The sequence below is a fragment of the Arvicola amphibius genome, chromosome 10 (genome assembly GCF_903992535.2).
Source record: "Arvicola amphibius chromosome 10, mArvAmp1.2, whole genome shotgun sequence".
NCBI lineage: Eukaryota > Metazoa > Chordata > Mammalia > Rodentia > Cricetidae > Arvicola > Arvicola amphibius.
The window spans coordinates 45,654,242-45,678,905 of record NC_052056.1 but is presented as its reverse complement, the minus strand read 5'-3'; the positions used below and the strand labels follow the sequence as shown (position 1 = coordinate 45,678,905).

The 24,664-nt window shown below is 40.8% G+C and overlaps 1 protein-coding gene across 1 annotated transcript in view; it reads right to left on the bottom strand.

Moving 5' to 3' along the window:
• The window catches only part of Cfap44 (cilia and flagella associated protein 44), an 89,236-nt gene that overhangs the window by 34,670 nt on the left and 29,902 nt on the right, over positions 1-24,664 (bottom strand). Inside the window, exons 13-24 of the mRNA XM_038346102.1 lie at positions 23,285-23,379; positions 21,987-22,196; positions 21,167-21,277; positions 19,121-19,279; positions 17,949-18,191; positions 16,098-16,243; positions 13,631-13,901; positions 12,455-12,510; positions 12,125-12,287; positions 10,451-10,581; positions 8,684-8,880; positions 5,614-5,788 (exon numbers count right to left, since the gene is read on the bottom strand). Coding sequence (XP_038202030.1) covers positions 5,614-5,788; positions 8,684-8,880; positions 10,451-10,581; positions 12,125-12,287; positions 12,455-12,510; positions 13,631-13,901; positions 16,098-16,243; positions 17,949-18,191; positions 19,121-19,279; positions 21,167-21,277; positions 21,987-22,196; positions 23,285-23,379 — 1,957 coding nt within the window. The remainder of the gene's footprint in view (positions 1-5,613; positions 5,789-8,683; positions 8,881-10,450; positions 10,582-12,124; positions 12,288-12,454; positions 12,511-13,630; positions 13,902-16,097; positions 16,244-17,948; positions 18,192-19,120; positions 19,280-21,166; positions 21,278-21,986; positions 22,197-23,284; positions 23,380-24,664) is intronic.

Genomic DNA, 24,664 nt, shown 5'->3' with positions numbered 1-24,664 from the left:
TATTTAACTTGGACTTTTCAACATTCCCCCACAATTTTTTTTCTTTTTTTGGTTTTTCGAGACAGGGTTTCCCTGTAGTTTCTAGAGCCTGTCCTGGAGCTAGCTCTTGTAGACCAGGCTGGCCTCGAACTCAGAGATCCGCCTGCCTCTGCCTCCCGAGTGCTGGGATTAAAGGTGTGCGCCACCACCGCCCGGCTCCCCCACAATTTTTGAAAGTGAAGTGTGCCAGCCGGTACGGGTGTGTATTCTTAGTCAGCAGTCAGCATTTTCCTTGAAGAGAAAAGCCCTTTAGGAATGCATAACATTCACACCGTGTTAGTCCATTCAATCTGTGTATTCAACAACAATCATTCATTTATGTCTATCTGCACCAAAAAATACTGCTGTTTTTAAAGCAAGGAATGGTCACAGGGAACAAAAAAAGGGAGGGAGGGGAGGTATGGGTGGAGGGGAGGGGAGGGAAGGGAGAGAAGGAGGGGAGGGAGGGGGGAGGAGGAGGGAAGGAGATGGAAATTTTTAAATATAAAAAAAAATAAACCATGAGGAAAAAAAATAAAAAAAAATAAAAACCATTAGCAACATAAATTAAAATTTTAAACTAAGACATCTACACTACATCTGTTTGTGTGTAACATTAAGATTTTGAATGGTTAAAAATGACATTTGTTGCATATATACTCCTATAATCAGGTTCCAATAAACATCTTGATGAAACCAAAAAAAAAAAAAAAGAAGAAGAAAGGGGGGGGCAGAGAAGAGAAAAACATGGCCTATAGCCATCCTTATGACGTAAGCAACTAGAAATTTAAACCAAAAAAATATATGAAACAGATTCAGACATATAAACATCATCGAGAGACATAGAATTTAGGTAATATGAAACCAATTTCTCAGAGAAATAAAACCAAGTAATTCTAGCTGAAATAATTCTGCCTGACTTTTGGCATAGCAGAAATCACTAGATCACAGTGTACGGTAGGATCAGAATCCTACTGACCCAAATATAACCCAGGGAGCTCACTAATCAAGCAGAGGAACCAACGTAGCTAGGTCCTTGGTTAAAAAATAAATAGAGAGCTATATGAAATAACACTGTCAGAAATCTATGGAGCTCTCTTCAGTATTGAGGGTGGGTTCTAATGGAGACATGTGACTTTGTGCATGGCTACTAATCGATACAAGTGTAATGGAAAATAGGACAGAGCTTGGCAAAGAACAGATCACTGGAAACATACAAACACTGCTGATGTTCACACAGAGCTAGGAGTAGGTTTTCCTGGTAGCTAAAAGACTTTATTGGACATGGGGCACCGCTAGGAGCAGCCCTGTCCTAGGAGACCCGAACAACACTGTCACTGTTCTTGCCCTGGCCGGCCCCCACAGAGTGCTGTACCCGACAGTACAAGCAATCACACTATTTATCCAGCACACTTGAACTTTCAGGCAGAATGAGAAACCACAGCCTAGTTTTCAACAGATCCAACACAATTACTTCCAGGATAATAAGAAGTTAAATAAGAAATCTAATCCAAAATCTAAATTTTAAAATCTCAAACCTTAGAAAACCAAGCAGCAGTTATCAAAATGAATCAGAAATAATGGAGGAAATCTCAAAGGATCATAGAAACATTTTACAGTGAAGGACAATGAGCATATATGAAAGCTTTTGAAACACGGTTAAGATCATGCTTAGAGGGAGATTTATGCTTTACAGGCTTATCCTAGGAAAGGAGAAAAGTATGAAATCAAAGCTAACACACTCACTCTACATTGTAAGAAGAAAGAAAAACTCAATTAACACTAAAATAAGGACAGAAATCGGTTTTAAGATCAGCCACACAGGAAGGGGGCGATTACTTTAATACCTATGAGCAAAAGTTAGCTTTTTAAAAGCATTAATAATACTAATAAATGATAACCTAGAATTTTCAAAAAACTAAATTAGCAACTAAACTAAATTCCCATGAACTAAAGGCAAGTGACTGAAACAGCTACCAAACAAGCCGCCCTGTAGGGACGATCTAGGTAAAATGCAGGAACACCTTGGAAGACACAGGTTGCAGAAACTGACCCAAGAAGAAATTTAAAAATCTGAAAAGCACTATCACAATAAATAGTTTGAACTTGTATTTGAAGCCATCTTCCAGGAACACTTCAAAACCAGGTGCTTTACTCATGACTTCTATCAAATGTACGCATAGAAGAGACGCATGCAATGGCAAGCCTACCCAAGCACCTTCAGAAAGCAGAGAAGGAGCAAACGCCTCTCAACTGCTTCTGCAAAAATCCGTACTCCTTTAATAGTAACCCTGGAAAGACATCACGCAGAAACATGCACACCACACCACACACACATACACACACACACGCACCACACACGCACCACACACACACATACACACACATGCACCACACACACACATACACACACATACACACACATACACACACACGCGTGCACGCATGTCAAAACTTTCAGTAACACAGACAAAAGTTCTCAAAAATACTAGCAAATCAAACTGAGTACACTTTATGGCATAATATACTGGATTAGATGTTTTAGCTAAGAATTTTATTTTAATTTAACATTAGAAATCAATCAATTGAATCCAAATATTAATAAACAACAAAGAAGGATGTGATTATCTCAATATACATATTAAAATCATTTTGACTGACACTAGAATTATTATGGTATTTTAATTTTCACACAAGAAAATTTTTCCTACTTTAAAAAAAAGGCATTTTAAAACTAGGCCAGAGGGATGGCTAAGTAGGTAAAGGTGCCCAAGTTCAGTCCCATGTGGCAGTAGATAATAAACCCCTGAAAGTTGCCTCTGACCTCCAAGTATGCACTGCGCCATGTCCCCCATGCAGCATATAAATAAATGTATAAAGAGTATATTTAAAAATGACATTTTATAAAATTCAATACCCATTCTTGGTTTTAAAGCTAAGAATAAATCAGGCATGCTGGCCCTAGTCTGTAATCCCAACCCTGAGATCAGACAGCTGTATGAATTCAAGCCTGGTTCATAGAGAAAAACAACATCTTAAGAATAAACAAATGGCCAGGCGGTGGTGGCGCACACCTTTAATCCCAGCACTCAGGAGGCAGAGGCAGGAGGATCTCTGAGTTCAAGGCCTGCCTGGTCTACAAGAGCTAAGTTCCAGGACAGGTTCTAGAAACTACAGGGAAACCCTGTCTCGAAAAACCAAAAAAAAAAAAAGAATAAACAAATGAATGAAAAATCTAGGAAGAAATTTATTCAAATTAATAAAAAATTGTACCTAAAATTATGAAAAAAGAAAGTGATTCTCCCTAATATTGGAAATATATAAGAATGTCTAGTTTCATATTTTTAGACAACATAGTAGATACTATACTATAAATAAATAAACAATAAACAATAAAATAAACAAAAATAGGAAATAAAAAGCAAAAATATTAGAAAGGCAGAACCAATCTTTATTGCAGAGAGACGTCAACAAGATAGCAGACCATAAAGCTCTTGGCTCAGAAACACTAGGTAAGAATACTGACACACAATAACTCAGCTTCCCTCTGTGAGAAACCCTTCAAATAACCAAAGGTCCCTACACTGCAGGCAAGTGTGAAACTAGTGTCAGTGAAGAGGAGAAAGTGATGGAGGGACACCTCACCAGACAGAGTCAGTCTCCAGGCCCAGGAGTGAGGGCCCAGCTCTCTTTCAGGGTAGGAAGGCGGTTAGTCTGCACTTGGAGTTCACAGCTTTGCAGAGGGGCTCTGCAGAGGACTGCTTTCTCTGAGCCATAAGGCTTTGATGGTGCGAGACTGAACAACCAGAGCGGCCAGAAAGTGACAATGGCAACTCAGGCTGTAGAAGGAGACGTTCTTCCCTTTGCCTAGCACAGGCTCAGCAGTTGAAAGATTCCAGCTCCCAGGATCTCCTGGGGTGGGGAGGGGGGTGAGCTGTGTTCTCCAGAGCCTACTAAAGAGTTGGTACCTCTCTTGCAAGCTTTGGACTTCAGAATGAGAAATGAGGGGGGGGAGAGAAAGACAACAAAAGCTCAGGGAATCCCTTACTATAGTAACCTACTCTACAAGAAATGCCAAACAGAGCCGGGCGGTGGCACGCCTTTAATCCCAGCACTCGGGAGGCAGAGGCAGGCGGATCTCTGTGAGTTCGAGGCCAGCCTGGTCTACAAGAGCTAGTTCCAGGACAGGCTCTAAAAAAGCTGCAGAGAAACCCTGTCTCGAAAAACAAACAAACAAACAAACAAAAAAAAAAAAAGAAATGCCAAACAGAGTGTTTCAAATTAAAATGAAAGAAGAATGAAAAGAAACATAATGTCACAAAGAAGTATGGGACACACTTGGAATGAATGGTAAATATATATGTGGATTTTAGTATTATAGAATGTATGTATTAGTATTACTATAATGATGAGGAATAAATAATTTCATTATAAGACTTAAAGGTGACTCTCAAAAATAACAATAACTCAAAATGTTAAAGATACATACTTCTCAAGTAGATTTAAATGCTGACAACAACAACATAAACTGTGGAGGACTTTAAGAGTAAATCTAGAGAGACGGTTGAGTGTCTATTGCCACAATCACAAGTGGAAGGGTTCACATCCCAGCACCCGTGTGACAAGGCAGGTGTCCCACACATGCCTGTGATTCTAGCTGCAAGGGATCCAACACCCTCTTCTAGCCTCCACAAGCACATAGGCATGTGAACTACAAACATACATGCACATACACTCACAGACATACACACCTAAATAAGTAAAACTTAAAAGTAGTGTTTTCATATGCAGTTGGACTTAACTTGCTGTGATATTAAAACCCATTGGATAAACCAGTTCAAAAATGGGCAAGAAGTTGAAGAGATGCTTCTCCTCAGAAGACACACAAATGACCAATAGACATGTTTTAAAAAAGCTAAGAAGTCGCTGGGTCTGCACGCCTTTAACCCCAACACTCAGGAGGCAGAGGCAGGTGGATCTCTGTGAGTTTTAAGTCAGCCTGGTCTACATAGTGAGTTCCAAGACAACTAGGATTATGCAGAGAGAAAGTCTCAAACAACAACAACCACAACAAAGCTCAACGTTACTAGACACTGGCAAAATATAAATCCATACCACAGCAAGATGCTCATTTGGCTATGATCAAAACACCAAAGAGAGAAGGCACTGGAGAAGTGTAAAGAGTTCCTGTGCATTATAGTCTAATGAAAGAATGGTACCCATTATAGAGCACAGACAAAAAATCCCTCAAGAGATGAAAACTTCAACAATCATGTGACCTGCCAATATGATACCTGGGTATGACTAACATCACATTCTCTATGACACTGTGTGAAAAGAATTCATTAATCCTTAAAAGACCTTCTGACTTAAAAGTCTATTGACTTTCTGAAACAGGAACTAAAGATTACAGGTGAACCAATAAAATGCATGACCATTCAGAGGGATGCCCACTGCTCCTTCACATGCCATCTTGCTTGTGTTTCTTAACTCCTTCATGTAAGTAGCAACCGTGTCAACAAAGATAAAATTTATAAAGTTACACTTGTGGATCATATATTAGAAGCATAAGAGTATAGGTTAAACATAACTCACAGTTCATCCCACTCCTTTTTGCGCTGCAGAATCTTGAGTTGGGCCCGTTCAGCTTTTTGTATAAGTTTCCTTGTTTTCTCGACTTGATTTCCTACCATAATTTCACTTAGGGTTCTAGGCCGAAATTTCTTCCCTTTTTCTATTATTGATTCTTCTTGTAGGCTAACAGTTCCACCTGTATAAAGAATCAATTTTTCAATACTTCTGATGTGGGAGGGTCTTCTATCTATCTGTTGCTTTCATTGGTTAATTAATAAAAAAAAAAAACTGCTTGGCCTGATAGGTCAGAACATAGGAAGGCAGGGGAGACAGAACAGAATGCTGGGAGGAAGACGGCAGTGAGGCAGTCGCCATGAAGCTCAGATCCGAGACAGATGTAGGCTAGAATCTTTCCCCGGTAAGCCACCACCTCATGGTGCTACACAGATTATTATAAATGGGTTAATCAAGATGTGAGAGTTAGCCAGTAAGAGGCTAGAGCTAATGGGCCAGGCAGTGTTTAAATGAATACAATTTGTGTGTTGTTATTTTGGGTAGAAAGCTAGCTATGCAGGAGCTGGTCGGGAACGCAGCCCACAGCTCCTTCTACATACTTCTGAGACAGAAAAATAACTCAAATATTGTTTTCGACTTATACACACAAAAAAAAATCAAGAGAAAATATGGAAGCCACTAAGCGTGAATTCAATCCCCCTAGTACAGATGCTCCTTGACCTTTGATCCGGGGCCACATCCTGATAAAACCATTGTAAAATGAAAATGGCTGATTTGGGAACACATTTATTATAATCTAGCTCATAGCATATCATAGCTTACACAACAGTCAAAGCCTATTCTACAGGAAGATGTGGAATATCTCATGCAATTTTTGAAATATTGTACTGACCGAGGAAAATAGACTGGCTGGGTGGGTATACTTTCACACTACTCCAGAGTTGGAAAATGTAAGCTGAGCAATGATTAAGTTGTCTCTATTTCTACTGTGAAAAATCAGAATGGAGATCAAAGTCACAAATATGCTCTTAAGCAATTTTATTTTAAAAGTTGGCAAAATAGCAGTACAACTCCCAAGGGGGGGTAGAAAGACTGTGAGAGCCAGAGGATCCAGGAGTTTGCTATGAGACTGTTTCTCCTACGAATGACAGAAGCTACATCCGTAAAGTCTCTTTACCATCACTGCCTAAGCACGCTGAACACGGACAATAGACATGCTAAGAGAATGGAGACAAACCACAAGCCTACAAGCCTGCAAGCCTGCAAGAAGAGCTACAGGCCACTAAGGAATGCTGAGAGCAGGAGAAATAGTCTGTCCCTTGGAAGAGCACACCAATCTGTAATCCAATACCACAGTCAGCCCTGGAAACACACACACACGAGTAACACCATACAGACTGAGCAGGTTGCACTTATGTGTATATATGGACATATACACATATATGTATATGTATATACATACATAAATGTATGTAACAATTAATGAAAAAAGAGGCCACGAGTTTGAAAGTGAACACGGAGGGGTATGTGAGAAGGTTTTGAGAGAGGAAAAGGAAGGGAGAAATGATATAATTAAATTATAATCTCAAAAGTAAAAGAAATTTAAAAATACAAAGAAGTATAATAAGATAATCCTCTGATTTTAATTTTAAAAGAGATCAAATGTCAACTAAGTAAATTTCACGGTTGAATATAAAAAAAATTGGCAAAATAAAACCAATACCAACTCCTTACAGAATGGTAAAAATAAAGAAAGATGGGCCACTGGCAGGCTGAGAGGACTAAGGACCAGTGTTGGGAATATCGCACGAGGGTCGGGATCACGTGAGTCTTAATCCGATAGATAATGTGAAGCGGCATAACTAAGTGAAATTTTAAAGAGCTAATTATAAAAATCTAATTTAAAAAACAAAAGAAAAAAAAGCTATTTTGTTTGTTTGGTTTCTGGAGGACACGGCCACTGCAGGATTCTTATGTTCTAATAGATAGCCCAGATACAAAAGCATATGGGTACAACTACATGGGCTTAGTAGTTGGTTTTTTAAGACATGGTTGGTGGAGAGATCACATTTCATTATATTCGTGCATGAAATTCTCAAGGATAAGAGAAAAAGTTAAAAACTTGTCAGAAGCACTTAAGATGAAAACTATAATTTTAAAACAATTGACTTTGTTAATGAACAAGTATCTAATAAAGAATTACTCTCCATGTTCGGCACACAGATAGATACAAAATTAGATTTACGTTAAAATAAATAATAATCCAGGTGGGATGGCACATGTCCGTAATCACTGCACTTGGGAGGGGGTGGCAGGAGGAACAGGTGTCGAAGGCTAGACTTAGCTACTGGTGAGTTTGAGGCTAGCCCGAGCTACAAAATACCCCATCTCGACAAACAGTAATCAGAACAAAATGTGCTATAAAATACACAATTGAATTCTTTTTCAGTTATAAAGAAGAATGAAATTGTGCTGTTTGCAAAAGCATGGATATAAATCGAGGTGATTATGTTAAGTGAATTACGTCAGTCTCAGACAGATAAACATCGCATTTTCCTCCCTGGCACACCACCTAACTTCTGCAGGGAGGCCGCCGGCAGCATTGAGGATGGGGACCAAACACGTACTATTTTCACACCCGCATTCTGTTTATACCTATGTTTTTGGAAAACAGCTTGAAATACAGTGTTTTAGCTCTACATTTTGGGGGGTGGGAGCCAGGAATATAGGGGAAAACAGCCTCTGGGCAAAGTTCACAGTTGAGGCTACTTGGGTATCCGAAGCTAGAAAGCTGTAGCTTCCCACTTTCTCACCCACGGTCAAAGTAGCACGGCACGGTGGGTCGGCTTCCGCAGCGTGCTTCCAATAAGAAAACAGGTATTGAGCATGGGCGGAGTCTAGAAGCCTTAGCGGTGCCGCAGAACCCCGACTTGCAACATTACAAATCAAGGAAGAGTGAAAACAAACTGAGCTCCAGCAACCAAAGCAGGGTCAAAGGCCCTTCCTACGAAAAGTTAAGTCTGATTTGAAATCTTTGCAATATGGATTTAAAGCCTCATGTCATCCGGACGCCCACCTGTATCTTTTTGGCTCTCCTTCCTTGTAGGACCTTCCTTTTCAAACCTCTCCAGTTTGCTCGCTCTTCTCTCCGACTGACTTGGTCTTTTTAACTTGGAATACTTAGAGGGCTTCACCAGTCTATAAGACGCTATCTGGTGGTCACTCTGGATGGCGTAAACCACAACAGTATCGCTCTCTAGTGGATCATGAAATCTGAAAGAAAAAAAACCGGGTATTTGCAATAGTTACTATTTTGATCATTTTGCAATGATCACATATTACACCAATATGTTCGTGCACTGCTCAGAATTTAGCCATACCTATGGCATTAGAGTGCTATGAAATTTGGGCTGGACTTGAGTAAAGGGAAATAAAAATGCTTAAAGTGAAAGTACTAAACATTCCATTATCAATAACTACAGCATCAAATTTTTGCTAATATGTGGTAAATAAAAAAATTATAGGTAGGTTCCAGCTTGCTGGAAAGCAGATCACAACAAACTGAATATCTGTAATCTACTGCATTCAAGATAACAAGTTCTATGTATCATGCAGGAATTAATTGAATAGGAATATAGAAATTGTATATAAATGTAAATATCTGTGTGCTAGTAAGGAATTCCTAAGCTAAAAAGCAGGAAAAACATTTACTTACCAAAGACATGAGAAATTTTACTTCATTAAGATATTTTAAATGCATTTTGTTTTCTTAAGTTCTATGGTGTGTGTGCTCATACACATGTGCTAATGAGATTTGCTTGTACACAGTCACTATTAAGTGAGCAGACTTTGGAAGGCTGACTATAAGGGTAGTTCTCAAATGCCTACCAACAGAATGGCTGAATTCTAAGGTCAGAGAGATGATTTAGTGGCTAAAAAATGCTCGTTACTCTCATAGAGAACTGGAGCTGAGCTCTGAGCATCCACGATAGGCAGCTCACAAGCTCTCCTAACTACCCACTGTATGGGATCCAATGCCCTTCCCAGGTCTACACACACACACACACACACACACACACACACACACACACACAAACACACACACACTTAAAACTAAAATAAATGAAGAAAAAGAAGGAGGAGAAGAGGAAGAAGAAAAATAGCTACATTATGAATAATCTTGAACATAAATGCATGAGAGAAGCTAGATGCAAAAAAATCATACTTAGCACTACATTTCTATGGAGTTCACAGATAAAACTGATCTATGATAATAAAGATTCCTTATCAGAGAAAAGGTATTAGCTGAAAGGAGCCACGAGGGACTTAGAACGATATAAATGTTCTCTATCTTAATGGGAATCATAGATCTATGTAATAGTGTCATATTAGAGAAAGTATTAGGCTGTTCAGTTAAGATATGTGCACTTCACTGTCTATGAATCAAATTCCAGTAAAAAGCAGTTTCTTCTGAGAAGTTGAACTGGCATATGGAAGTGGCTGCACAGGAGTTGGGGACACAGAAGCATGCTATCTTCTGAGAAGCTGAACTGGCACGTGCATGTTTTAATTGGGCATAAAAAAATACTTTGTCAAAATAGTAATGAAATAGCCATTATGTAAATTTTAAAAATATAATTGTCACCCAAATTCCTAACGTATTCCTAGGAGTGAGCCGACAGCACAGGAAGACCCAGCAGCACCGGGGGGTGGGGGGGCTGCTTGAGGTGTTGGCTCGCTCCCTGGCTACTTCATGAGATGGTTCATCTGGGCACCTCTCAGGCATCTATACACAACCCTAAAAGTGCACTTTCAAACATCTTAACTTGCAGGAAAGATGTACCTGTTCTGGAGCTTCTTCAGGCCGAGTTCATATTTCTGTTTTTCCCAAGCTAATTCATTTTCCACCTCCTGAATTTTGAGAATTGTGTTCTTATTGATTTCAGCATGAATTGTGGCATCAATATTGAAATCCTGCAGATAAGTTGAGCTGTTCATTGAAAAGGTTCTTATTTTGTTTTTAAATTGCATTGTGTGTGTGTGTGTGTGTGTGTGTGTGTGTGTGTGTATACACACACCTATGTGTGTCTGTGGAAGCCAGGTACCATTCCACAAAAGTCATCCACTTCATTTTCTGAGACAGTCAATCACTGGGCCTTGGAGCTTGCTGATGAGACTGACTAGCCAGCAAACCCCAGGAATGTCAGTCTCTGTCTACCAAGTGCTGGCATTATAAGCATGCCCCACCATGCCTGTTTTTTATGAGAACGTTGGGGCTTGAACTCAGATTCTCATATTGACTAAGATATCTCTTTAACCCCTTGATTACACTCTTGGCAATAATTCTGTCTAGGAAATAGCTAAAAATGAAATAAAAGGACTGGAGAGATGGCTCAGTGGTTAAGAGCACTGGCTGCTCTTGCAGAGGACCCGGGTTTGATTCCCAGCACCCATATCTTGACTCGCAACCATCTGTAACTCCAGCTCTAGGGAACTGAAACCCTCTTCTGCCTCCACGGACACTAAGCATGTACATGATGCACATACATGGAGGCCAGGGAACACTAATAGATAGAAAACAAAACTTTTGAAAAATGAAAACGTGGCCCAATCATTAGCAGGTATATTGAGTTTTACAGAAAAGTCACAAAAGAAATAATATAAAATTGACTTAAACTCTTCTGTGATTGCCCTTGTAGCTACAGCTACACTGCTATACTTCTTTTAGAAGCCTTGTGGCTCAACCCAGGCAATATTTCCCTTAGAGATAATGAATTATTAAAAAGGAAATGACAGAACCAAACCCTACATGCACCTTCCCAACAGAGAAGCCAGGCTCCAGCCAGTGTTTTTATTTTATCATATTACTGAATACAGAAAAAGAACATCAGAGAGGCAGCCAAGTCCAGCAATCAACTTTTGTGCTGCATAGGTTCATTGGCTTCAATCCCAACTGTGTCAAGTTTTATAGCCCTTGAGGTGGTGAAAATACATTTACTGGACAGGTAAAAAAAGATCTAAGGATGATGTCCTAATTTTTTTTTCTGTCTCTTTGACAAACACCCCAACCAAAGCAACTTGAGGGAGGAACAGGATGATTTAGCTTATACTTCCAGGTCATGGGTCATTAGTGACGCAAGTCAGGGCAAGAACTCAAGCAGGAAGCAAAGCAGGAATGGCAGGGTGTTGGTTACTGCTGGCTCTCTACCTCACACTCAGCCAGCTTTCTTATCCTCAGATCTCCTGCTTAGGGATGGTGGTCCCTGCCCACCATGGTGCACTGAGTTTGCTTCCATCAATCTCCATCAAGACAGTGTCCCACAGATGTAGCACAGGCCGGTCTCTTCAGGGAAATTCCTCAGTTGGAACTCCCTCAGATGACTTGGGGCTGTGCTAAGTTGACAATGGATGCTAACTAGGACAAATGATTTCTCTGCATCCATTGTTGCTAACAAAACATTAGGAGTACTAATCCCAAAATGACATGTTCAAACAAAAGCCAATCATTTAGACTCACTGTCCGCTGAAACTGCATGTGCACCGGTAATTCTTTATTCATTGCTAACAGTTTCCAAAATTCATTCCTCAAAGATTTGATTTGCTCTCTCTTCATGGTTTTTATTTCTTCCACTTCCTTCATTAACTTATCATATTCTCTTTTCCTTCTGGCATTCTCGATACTTAAAGCAAAAAAAATGTAAAACAAACAGTCATTTCAGCTACAGAAATGGCATAAGAGACAATTAGTATTCAATAACTTGGAAATGCATTTGTCTCAGTCAGCTTCTGCAAAGGGTCAGTTTGGTAAAATTCTAGGTCTGATCAGTAGTTATCAAATGTTCCATACCTGTAGGCTTTGGGATCTTCGATGTCTTCTGGAATGGGCTCTGACTCAATCCCAAACTGTAGGAAAAGGCAAAACATCAGCTTGAAACAATTGTGGTTAGATCACTTACTGTCTAAGACCAAGCCAGTCGAAATTCCATCATGGCTGGAGGAAGGGCCTTGCCCCAGTGGGTGACTCCACAGCCATGTGAATACGGGCAGCACTAGATGAACTTAGGGGGTTATTAATAACAATATTTATTTTTAAAGGACATGCCCATGGGAAGGGAGAGAGGGAGGGGGACAATGGAGGGTTTCAGGGAGGCAGTGATGAATGGATATGAACATTATAGAAGTGCACGAAGGTTTCAAAAAATAAATGTAAAATTTTAAAAAAGAAATCCTGCGATGTTATGTTCTAGGTGTGTGAGTAAATGGAAAATACAATTTCCTTCTTGGGAAATAAAGCCTGATTCCAAGTTATATCTCATTATTGACTGGGCTAGAGTGGTTTAGGCTTGCTGCCTGCTTTCTAGAAGCAAAGATAAACCTTTGGGAGGTAATAGCAACACTCCAAGAATCAAGGTAACCCTTGAGTTTTTCACATAAAATGTCTAGGGCTCAATAAAAGAATAAGTAGGTGTACCGGAAGGATAGAATTTGATTGAAAAAAATCAAAAGACAGAGCAATGAAACAGAATGACAGGAGATATCAATAAGGAAGTTTTAAAAATATACTTCAGGATAATTCTGATTAATATGATAAAGAAAGGTGAAGGCACTGCTGAAAATTTTAGAAGTCTATTGGAGTTTATTAAGAAGTAAATAATGGAAAAAGAAAATATAGACCTGAAAAATATTGCCCATTTTGAAGAAAAAAAAGAAACATTGTCTAAGAGAGTGATCGATAAAGAAAACCTGATGCAGTAAGGAGCTGTATAACTTTAATAATAATAAAAATTCAGTGTCATTAATTTTTGATACAGAAGCAACAAAAAGTCAAAATTATAATACTGTGAGAATACTAGATTATAAGGGATTATAGGTTACAGATACTATGGATTATCGTCAAGATTATATTAAAAGGTTAATGTGTCTAAATTATTCTCAATACTTAAAGACTTTAACATTATATCATCACTTTATTTTAATGTCGACTATTATTGTTTGTCAATTAATTGGCTAATTGTTTACATACCCTGGGAGATGGCACTGTGGCTTTGGCTGCTTTCTCAACTATAAATTGAGAATAAATGTTGAAGACAAAGATATTACCATCTGCCCCAGCAGTCACCAAGTACTGATCATCGAAACTAGCTGCAATGCTTTTAACACATCCGTAGTTATTGTCATGCACATTGAAATGCCAGTAATCCTTCAGACTGGTCAGGGAGGAGTCACCCTGTTTTAGGACATACACTCGAATTGCTCCGTTTCTCATTCCACAGAACATCATGGTCTGGTTAGAACTAGGAGACAGAAAAGAGTAAAGGATTATTCTCATAAACTGGAAAATTACCTTTATTTTCCTCCTATTCGTAGGGAGCAGAGGAAGCCCTGGAAGAGTGAGTTCTGAGATGATGTGTATTAAGACATGGACATGGCTTGTTGAGGACTACAAGGCCAGTTGACCCAAGGGAAATTGGCAAAGCCTTATCCACACTGGCCAGGCTCAAGAGGAATTGCAAAGCTTTTCTTGAGGTTTGAGGACAAATATGTACGAAGGGCTGATCAGGGGGTTAAAAAAAAAAAAAACCTAGGTCTGTGGTTTCCTCCCCCAGGTATTTGCAGCTAGAGACTGCTGGTCAATAGAGATCCTACCAAGGTGAGCCCTCTCTCCCGGTATTAGACTTAGTAAACATGTTGACATCCCAAGTTTACTTGGTAGTGGTAGCCTTAGAGAATCCCATCTGATCCCTTCTTCACTGGATGTGTATCTACATGTCTGTCCTTTTTTCATTCCCTCACCATCCCCTGCCAAGGTTCTAAGACCCCAGCCAGGCAGGACACAGCATACTTAGTTAGGTTGTGAAGGTCAGAGGATGTAGTGGCATTTCAATTGTATTCTGATAAATAAAGACTGCCTGAAGATCTGAGCGTAAAACAGCCCCACTGGTCAACCTTACAGACCAGGTTATGGTAACACACACCTTTAATCCCGGTAACCATAATGATATGCACTTTTAATCCCAGTAGCCACACTAGTTGCCATAGAAATCAGATGATGCAAGCTTTTAATCCCAGCCCTAGAGAGGATTATAAAACGGGAGAAAACATCTCTCAAACACAGTCTCATTCTGGAATTCCAGGAGGCGGGATGGCCATTCCAGACTGAGGCTGAGGTAAGAGCCAGTGGCTGACTGTTTTGCTTTTTGGATCTTCAGGTTGAACCCCAATTTCTGACCCTGAGTTTTTAATTGACCATGCTTCAAGAGGACGACTAGTGGGGGCTGGTTTTCTCTTTCCAAATGTGGGTCCCAGGGATTGAATGCTGGTCGTCAGGCTTGGCCATTGGTACCTTTACCCACTGAGTCATACCACCTGCCAAATAATGTTTAAATAACAATGACGTTAAGAACTAAGCTGCTCACCACGAAATGCATATGCTCAAGTCTGAGATCCAGTACTCCAGAGTTAGGGACTTGTAAAGAGAGCTTAAGGATAAATCCTAATCCAGTCCAGCTGCTATCCTTGCCAACATTGTCACAGAGTGGCGCTAGGGATACCGTGCGCTTAGGAAAGGCCCAGTGAGGGAATAAGGCAGCTTTGAGAAAGCCACAGACCGACTTCATGAGGAACTGCACTTGTCAACCAGGAACCACACTGCGAGAATGTTAAGTTTCTGCCACTTGAGCCAAACAATGTGGGTGGATTTCTCACAGGAGCGGTTGTGAGCTAACACGAAAAGGTGGGGAGGAAGAGCCGTTTTGAAGACTGGAGCTAGTTTCCAGGCCTCGGAACAACGACTGGCATCTCTGCTCAGTTCTCAGTTGTTAGATGGAGAGCAGCTCAATTTATCGTTGCTCGAGAATCACTACAAGACTGCGCCTTTGGTAGCTCACTATGCAGACACATCTTTCTACGTAAATGAAGACAGATCCACGTGAGAAACAGGATCCGTGATATCACATCTGGCACCAATCCTGCAGGGTTTAAATAATCTTAAGGCTATGCCTAGCTTTAATTCTGTTTGGCTCATTTGATTAGTTTAACCTGGTACCATGTGCGCTTCCCTTCACGTGAATAGGTCTTTAAAAAGTGACAATTCCATTTACAATGGTTACCGTTGTCAGCTTGAAAGAATGGTATCTCTGGGGAAATGGTGCAGGGAATACCTGTAAGGAATTATTCGATCATTTTAATGGAGAAGGGGAAAACCCAGCATAATTGTGTGTGGCACCATTTCCATAACAGGGGAGTCTGGAGTGTATAAAATGAAGAAAGTAGGCTGAACACTAGTTTGTATACATGGCCCTCTCCTTCTGACTTCACACATAATGGGATCCTGCTGCCCGACCATGACCTTGGATATGAATGACCTAAAATAGACCCCTTCTCTCTTGGGGTGTTTTTGGGTGCTTTATTACAGCAACGGGAAAATAAACCCAGGCATCCAGGCTACACAAAGACACAGGTGCTAAAATCCTTTTTAAAGTTCTCTTCACCTGAAAGAGAATGTTTGGATGGGATTGTCCTCTGTATCCTCAAGAAAGCGGAAATCAAATGGTTCATCCTCCTGCTTCTGGAAATCAGTGCCAGTCATGAAGGGCGGAAACTGGCAGTGATACAGAAAACCAGCATCGTAGTTGCCCTGGGCGACAGAAGAGAGCAAAAGGTGCTTTGTGAGTCCCTCAGGGGGCTAGTTCCGTTCTAATTTAAAATGCAAAACAATGCTTTAAAGCATCCTCTGCTACAGGATCTCAGTGGTTAGAGATAGGTATTATTTCTATGTCTCCCCTGACCATTAATATTCAATTATGTAATTATGATAATGATGAGCTTCTACTTAGAAGTCAGCACAAGAGAGATTTCCCCTCTGAGTCTCGAGTAAACTGTATTTTATGACTTGAGGTGGTATTCTGCATAAACAGTGTTTCAAACCACCAGCTTTTTAGATCATGGTTTTCACAGTTACTTTGCAGTTTGGGGTAACTTCAAACACTATTAATTTTTCAGGAAAGGCAACTTAGGGAAAATACATCTCACTACACAAGGAGACTACTAATAATTTGTAGCAGCTACATAGTTCTGACCTATTTTCTTTCTCTATGTGGATGGGACCGTTCATGCAGGAAGTGAATTAAATGTTCTGGACATCTATGTAGGAGATAAATGAGCAAATAACAAAGAAAAAGTAATGAAATGATCAGCCTGAAATATCAGGAAACTAAGTTTTCACTCTGGCCAGTGCAGACTGGATTGTTTCAGATTACCTTGCGTACAGGAGATAACCAGAAAACACACACACACACACACACACACACACGTGTTTGAAAGCTTTGGGAGCCACCCATGCTTCAAGACCTATTTTTAAACAGAGGAAAAATCAAGAGTAAGCCACGCAGTGGTGCTGTTTTCCTGCCTGAAGCAGATCAAATGGGAGATCAGAGGCAAAGAAGCTGAGCTAATCTACCTGCAGTTTCTTGGACGTATTGCAAGGCTAGCTTTTCCTACTCCAACGAGAAGGGGACATTGTAAATATGCCTTCCACTGGATTGTATTGAAATCCTAGAGTTCCATTGCTAGGGAGATGATAGGGATGGGGGGCGGTTGTGGGAGCTGTCGTTAATTTGCTTCATGGTCAAGCTGTCAAACTGCTTTCTAGATATTTGCTTATTACCCAGAAATTTGAACTACTTTCTACTTTGCTCAGAAAAATCTTCCCATATTTAGGGAGGGTGTGTGTGTGTGTGTGTGTGTGTGGTGTGAAGAAAATTTTGCAATATACTGGGTAAATGTTCCATGATAGACTATACGGTCCATAAATGGAGGACACATAACCTTCCACACTCATTGTGACACTCTCTTGTATCAGTCTTTGTGACATCCATTATTCTTCTATATGTTGATTGGGGTGGAATGAGGCCACCTGAAAACATACAGATTCCTGTCAATCAAGTGTTGTCACACAGCATGCACATTAGCAGAGTGACACTGGACAGTCCTGCCACAAAAGCTGTTGTTCTCAAACTCAAAACCAAACCAACAACAGCAGCAACAAAACAGATCCAGGGGGAGGACCCCTTGGTCCAGCGACTCTTGAGTCTTTCCCCCTTTGGTGTTCCTGAGCAGGTGAGTTCAGGGCTAAGTGACAACAGATACAAAGGGAAGACATATTTAAAAGTGATGCTAAGATGATATTTAAAAGAAAAAACTTGTAGCTTATAGTAAAACTCACAGCGACATCAATAGTTAAAAATTGAATTCTCAACCTGTTAAGAATGAGTGTGGTGGAAAATAATAATGATAAACGGGACTGGACAAGGGCGAGGTAAAGTCTTGGAATTTTTACTCACCAATGATACCCAGAACTTCCCTGGCCCCGAGTAAAAGCCACAGAGGATGGGAGAGGGGGTTGGTGGAATGAAGATCTCAGGCAGCGGCTCCTCTTCCTCTTCTTCCTCTTCATCCTCCTCCTCCACCAGTAATCCCTCTTCTCCTAATGCCTCCCTCTCCTCTGCAAGCCTCTTCCTCCTCGCTTCTTTCTCCTTCTCCTTCAACTCCTTTTGTTTTTCCCTCCTTTCAATTTCCATTAATCTCTTTTTAAAAAGAAGTAGGCATTGAAAAAAAAACGTGTTATTCTATGATTGAGCAAGACAAAATTTGTAGAAGGAAGATGGGTTCTAGAAACACCCAGAGCTCGGATAGAGAACAACACCATTACACATAATTACTCTTTAGTGACATATTTTTATCATTAAAATTTAAATCTTTGTGATGAGTATCATTTCTGCTTAATCTCCTTGGTACCCATTTTATTGAAATTATTTTGCCATGCTGTCTTTTTTTTTTCTCAAAGTCTGTCACTGTCAACCCAGGAACCATGTGGCAATGAAGAAACTTGTTTCCAGCTCCTGGAACCCTGTGATGTAGGCACTCAATATCACCAACTGTCCACTGTAGAGTCCCCCAACACTGGCGGCCCCACCTCCTATTTAGAGAACTCACTTCCCAGTTTATATGATTTCTTCACACCAGTTCTTTCTCCAAAGGCATCACAGTGGCTCAGGCTGGTGTGGCTTAGCTCTCATCTAAAGAGACCTGAACTCTGGTCCAGCTACATCTGCTACAGACTGCATGCTGCCATTCTACCATTCCTCACCTCCTGAAAATGCTGAGAACTGTCTACATGGTGCCTCTCTAGGGTCTCCCACGTTATTACCCCTCTCTTCCTCTCATTCTCTGTCTTCCCATCCTCTGAAGACTCATTTCCACTCAGGCAGACATTTTTAACTCCCTCATCCCTCCACACTCTGAAGTTCCTTTCTTTCTTTGTACTTGGGTTTTAGTTGTCTATCCACGGCTGCCTTCTGCTACAGTTAGCCACCTTCCTGCCAGGGTAAAGTCTCCTGCAGGCCAGGTTCTGTTTTCCTTTGTTTCACGTGTGTTGTCCCAGAGCCTCACATAGGGTATTGCATCTTCAAATGAAAGAAAAGAATTGAGAGAATGTTTCAAGGACATCTCATACCAGAATCTTCGATTTGATACTTGAGAAGTGGAAACATCTGAGGACCATGTCATGGATTTCATAGGAGACGACATCGTGGTCATCCACGTCCTTAATGGTTGGACTCGGACATTCAAGGACATAGCCATTCTCGCAGATGGTCATCAAGGTGCTTTCAGGCTTAAACAGAAAGTTATGAATATCATTTACATATAGGCAAATTTTATAATTTCAGAAAGATAATAAGCCAGGGAAAATATAACGATCATTTTAAAAGACAATACACCACTGTAGTTATTAGTAAAAAAAATCCTAGTAACTAATGATTACTATATCATTAGTATTAGTTATTATTATTTAATTATTAATCACTAACCTAATTACTAAAATTAGATTTATGTTTGTCTCTTTTAAAGATACCACAATTTATTTCTTTAGCCAAATACACGGTTGTGAAGCCTGTCAGCCTAAAGGGCAGAATGCTGTAGTTGGAAATGCTGAGGAAATCTGTGGTGTGAATGACTTCTCAGCCCTTGACAGCCCATCTCTGCCTTCCTAAGTGAATTTAAAGGTGGATGCTCTCAAGGTCTCTGCCCTCTTTCCAGTTCTCTTCTGTCTCTCTTCTGAAGTACGCTTCAGGAAGTCTTAAGCTGTGACATCCGCTCACACAAAATGCGTCCCAGATTGATCTGTCCAGCACAGAACTTTCTTTTGCTCTGAACATCTGGCAAACCCCCATCTCAATATAATTTGTTGTTTATCCACCACATACTCAGCATTTTGCTACGCGCTAGAGACGGGACCTTAAGAAAAGCTGCTGTCCCCGCTCCCATTACAGAATTTGGCTCCAAAGGGAGAGCCTGCCAGTTATCGATTCACACGGATTAAAGTAAATTGTAATTGCAAATTACAATTGCCTGCCAAGAGAGCACAAGAACTGCCAGGTTGTGCATGATTTCCCGAGAAGGTGGCATCTATCTGGAAGGAGTGGCTAAATAAGACATTTTTATAAAATGAGTCGAGGTGTGAGCACTGTGCTGTAAAGAGGAGATACTGTGGCCAATGTCCTTTGGCACGTTTGAGCTTTGGGAAAATAGGCTCGGAAAGAATCACCTAGAGCAAAATGGCAGGAGGAGAGAGCGACAGGGCACGGCACTAAGGGGTTGAACACTGGCTGGCTGAAAAAGCTGCGAGAGCTAGAAGCGGAGAAGCACCAGCATTAGAGGAAGAAGAGATTTCAAAAGGGAAGGAAAGGTCAATGGGGACAAAAGATGCTCAATATCAAGGAAGATAAGAATTAGAAATCAGGTGGGTATTAGCGATGCCTTCAGAAGGGCTGCCTGGTGGAATCAGAGAACCAGAAGGCAGGCAGGAGCCACGGAAGAATGGAGTGGTATGTATGGAAGGCAACGGGCTTCCAGGGACAGTCAAGCCTCCTTAGGTGCTGAGGAGGGAGACGGGCAATAGCTGCAGAACACAGGATCAGTGGATTTGCTTTCTGTAAGTGGTGGAGACCACCGCTGAAAATTACCCAGTGAGCAGCAGGTAAGGCTAAATTTATATGCCAGAAAAGTGAGAGAAATAATAGGAAACAGTGAAGGAGGGATTCTAATCCAAAGACAAGAGGCGGAATGACCACTAAGTAGGAAGAGGGGCGGCTCCTCTGTTGTAAAAGGAGGAAGAGGAGGGAGGCAGGGGTAGAAGAGTCTGTTTGGCAGGGCCCTGGCCTTCCTGGGAAGTGACGCTGAGGACAAGAGTGGCAGGAATGAGGCTTTGTCGTTTCAAGGTGGCCATCTTCTGTGGGAGAAGGCGCTGATAAGAGTCACCTCAAGAGCTGTGGAGAATTCATTTATCTCCCTATATTCTGGGGGAGCTAGTAATCTTCTGTGACAAATGATTATCTCCTGCAGTCTCTGGCTGACATTGGTGGCAAATTAGTTGGGGCAAGTTGGGGATAGGTGTTTGCCACAGAGTAATGGAGAAAGTGTAGCCCAAAGTTGGGGGCAGGAGCGCCTCTAGTTGCACGACACTGAGATTTACGCGTGAGGACCAATGCTAATGACTTACATGACCGGCTGGGGACCATATCAGCTGGCAGACAGGACCAGGGGTGTTAAAATAACCGATTGCCTTGTAATCCTTTTCCACTTCGAAAAAGAAGACAGTTTGATCTTTACTCTAGGAAGAAAGAGACATGTACACCCAGTATATATTACTGTGGCAGTAATCATAGAGCACAAGGATTTAATATATGCTCTGTCTGATTGATACTTATAGACAAAATGGTCACATACTTCTAATTTTTATTATATATATATATATATATATATATATATATATATGATTTCAAATGTTTGTTCATTTTCCCAAGTGTTTAACTTCATAGTTCTAGAAATGTGATTACCATATATATGTGTTTACACACACACACACACACACACATATATGTAATCCCCAAAATAATTCCACAGTGCTTCTGCTCACTTCTTATATCCCATAGATTGTAGAGTTGTTTCCTTTATCTGAAGCAGGCTTTTGTTGTGGGTTGCATTTAGGGGGTATAAAGGACCAAAGCAGAGCCCACCGCATGCTAGATAAGAGCTCTCTCTCACTGAGCTTCTACCCTCACCTAAGGCGGCCCGCTCAAAGAACACACCCGTGTTATAAACTAGGAACTGGAAGGATTTCGTCAATAAGATCTCCGATTGAAATTTTCTACTCATTTAAAATAAACGTTACAGCTTATAAGATTATTCTCATGTATTCTGTACATACTGCACTGAAAAATGTGAATTAATTTTGGTAAATAGGCACGATGGAGTACGTGGACGCCAAAGGGAAGCTAGACGTGGAATTCCAAGAGGAAGTGAGAGAATTCTGCACTTACCCCAGTGGCTAGGATCTCCCCATCACGATCATAAGCTAAAGCCGTGACTTCATCAGTATGGGGCTTGAAGACATGTTTCAAATGTAACTCAGCGTCTAAGATTTTCTTTCGTCCTGCAAAAAGTGTAACGCCTTTCGGATCATAAAGTTCAAGAATCCGAACAACACCATCTTGGAATCCTACAATAAGCTGCGCAGCGGAGAAGCTCACCTTGGGGGACAATCAAACACAGGGACCTGGATTTAATTAGGAAATTCTCAGTACACACACACACACACACACGCACACACGCACACACGCACACACACACACACACACATCTTGTTTCAGTTTTGGTAACGTGGCGCTGGCTTGCCTTTGCAACTCTTGGTTTCATGTTATGGCAACTTCCATCAATTCCAGGGTATTTAACCACAAGCAGGGCAATCTATGGCAAGTCAAGCTTCCAGTGAGCAAACACTCATGGCGTGTCTGCCTCCTGGGTAAGAGGCACCTGTCACCAGCAGTTCGGGGTGAACACAAATAAACTGGATGTCCCCCATTAACATGTAAATGAGTATGAAATATGAGCTAACATAGGTGACCAAGGAAAGAAGCATAGCCACTTAGAGCATTTAGGTAATAAAGCCAACCGAAGGCAAAGATGGTGGAGCTGAGATCGGACTGGTACCTGGTCACGAACTAACTAGATACAAGGAGGAGCAAGAACCTTTGAGACTGGACAGAGCCTGTGCAAAGGTCCAGTGTCAGGAGAGAGCAGAATTCAAGGAAAAATCAGCCTGATGGGAGCCAGACTAGAGGGAAAAAGCCATGTTACCATAAGAGCTGGAGGGAGAAACTGGAAGACGCCAGGACATAGGATATCTTACACGGTACATTGAAAGTCGTCTTTATCCAAACAATAAAGGAAATCCAGATCTGCAGCATGCCTGAACCAATTTCTCTGTGATTTCATCCCCAAACGATAATGATTAATCACTCACCAAACAGTTCCATGTTGTGTAAAAAGCATGGTTGCATGGACAGACAGTGGCTCAAATGCAGTTGCATGGTTTCTTTGCAAAACATAGCTGTTTTATGCCACAGGTGGCACAAAAATAGATTTCCATCAAAACAAACGAACCCTTAACAGTGAAATCAGGAAATGATTTCTGCAATGTTCTAGGTAAAATAAACTAACTTGAAATATTTATACTTCTAAAATTCTGAGCTAGAAAAGAACTATATATCATAAAAGATCTCTAATACAGTATTTTTTCATTGTTTTTGTTCGAAGTTGATTAAAACAACAGGCTTACTGTTAGGGGCACCCAAGTGAGCGAAGTACCTCCTTGTTTGAATTTCATCTGAACCAAAGGAGTTTTGCTAGCAAAATCATAGATGCGAACAGAACCTACAGAAAAAAATACACACAGAGAGAGTTTTAAAAGAAACAAACAAATTATAGACATAGTATTTCTTTAAACAATCTTTGCTCACTCTTTACAGGATTAAATGGCATAACTCAGATCAACTGATAGCCTAACAGCTTTTTAAATTTGTGTTTAATTTTTTTCTTTTTAATCATTTTTAAATGAACACACATAGTAGCAGATTTCCTTGTGGCATGCTCATGAATACTAGTTTTAGTTGATTTTGCCCCCCATACAGACATCATCTGCTCTCCTTCATCTCCTAGCCCCATCCCCACTGTCTCCACCTATCCCCAGAATTGGTCCTTTCTCTTCTACATCACATACGTCATCTGCTCTGCTCCCCATCCCCACTGTCTCCACCTATCCCCAGAATTGGTCCTTTCATGTCCACGTCACATGTGTTCTGTCACCCTCTCCATCTCTTCCCTTAGAGTTTCTTTTTCTCCATCTCATGGGCTCTCTGATAGTTTGAGAAGAGGCACAGGTTGTGCTTGACCAACAAAACATGGTTCTTTGCTTAGTCTACATGATTATAAATACCCAAAGTCAAGAGAAAAGAAAGGTGATGAGAACAGAAAGGGTGTGCCTGTGAGTACTAAAATAAATAGCATTTTTATAAGTAATTCATAATTATGTCTTTATTCTAATCTCTAATTGTGTCTGCTGCTGTCTGTGTACTTCCCTCTCCAAAATCCCTCTTGCTTATATCCAGCAGGTTTCTTTTTTTGGAAAGTATTCAAACACTTTAAATAGCACATGCTTTAAATTTGCATACAAACAAGGCCAAATATATTGTCACTAAGAGTTCCCATTTACAAGACTAGAGAGATGGCTCAGACAGTGAAGTGCCTGCCGCACAAACATGAGGACTTGAACTGGGATCCCCAGCATCTATGAAAAATCCAGGTATGGTGGAACACGCCTGTAACCCCAGAGCTGGGGAAGCAGAGACAAGAGAATCCCAGAAGCTTCTTGGCTGGCTAATCTAACCATTTGGTGAACTCAAGGTTTAGTGAGAGACCATTTCAAAACATAGGGTAGGAAGCAATAGAGGAAGACACCTGAGGTCACTCTTTGGCTACCACATACATACACACCAGAACACATGTACATGTACATGAACATGCATGCATGCACAACACACACATGCAGACATACATCAGAACACATGTGCATATACATGCATGCACGACAAACACGCACCAGAACATATATACACATACATGAACATGCATGCGTGTATAACACACACAGAGGGTTGGG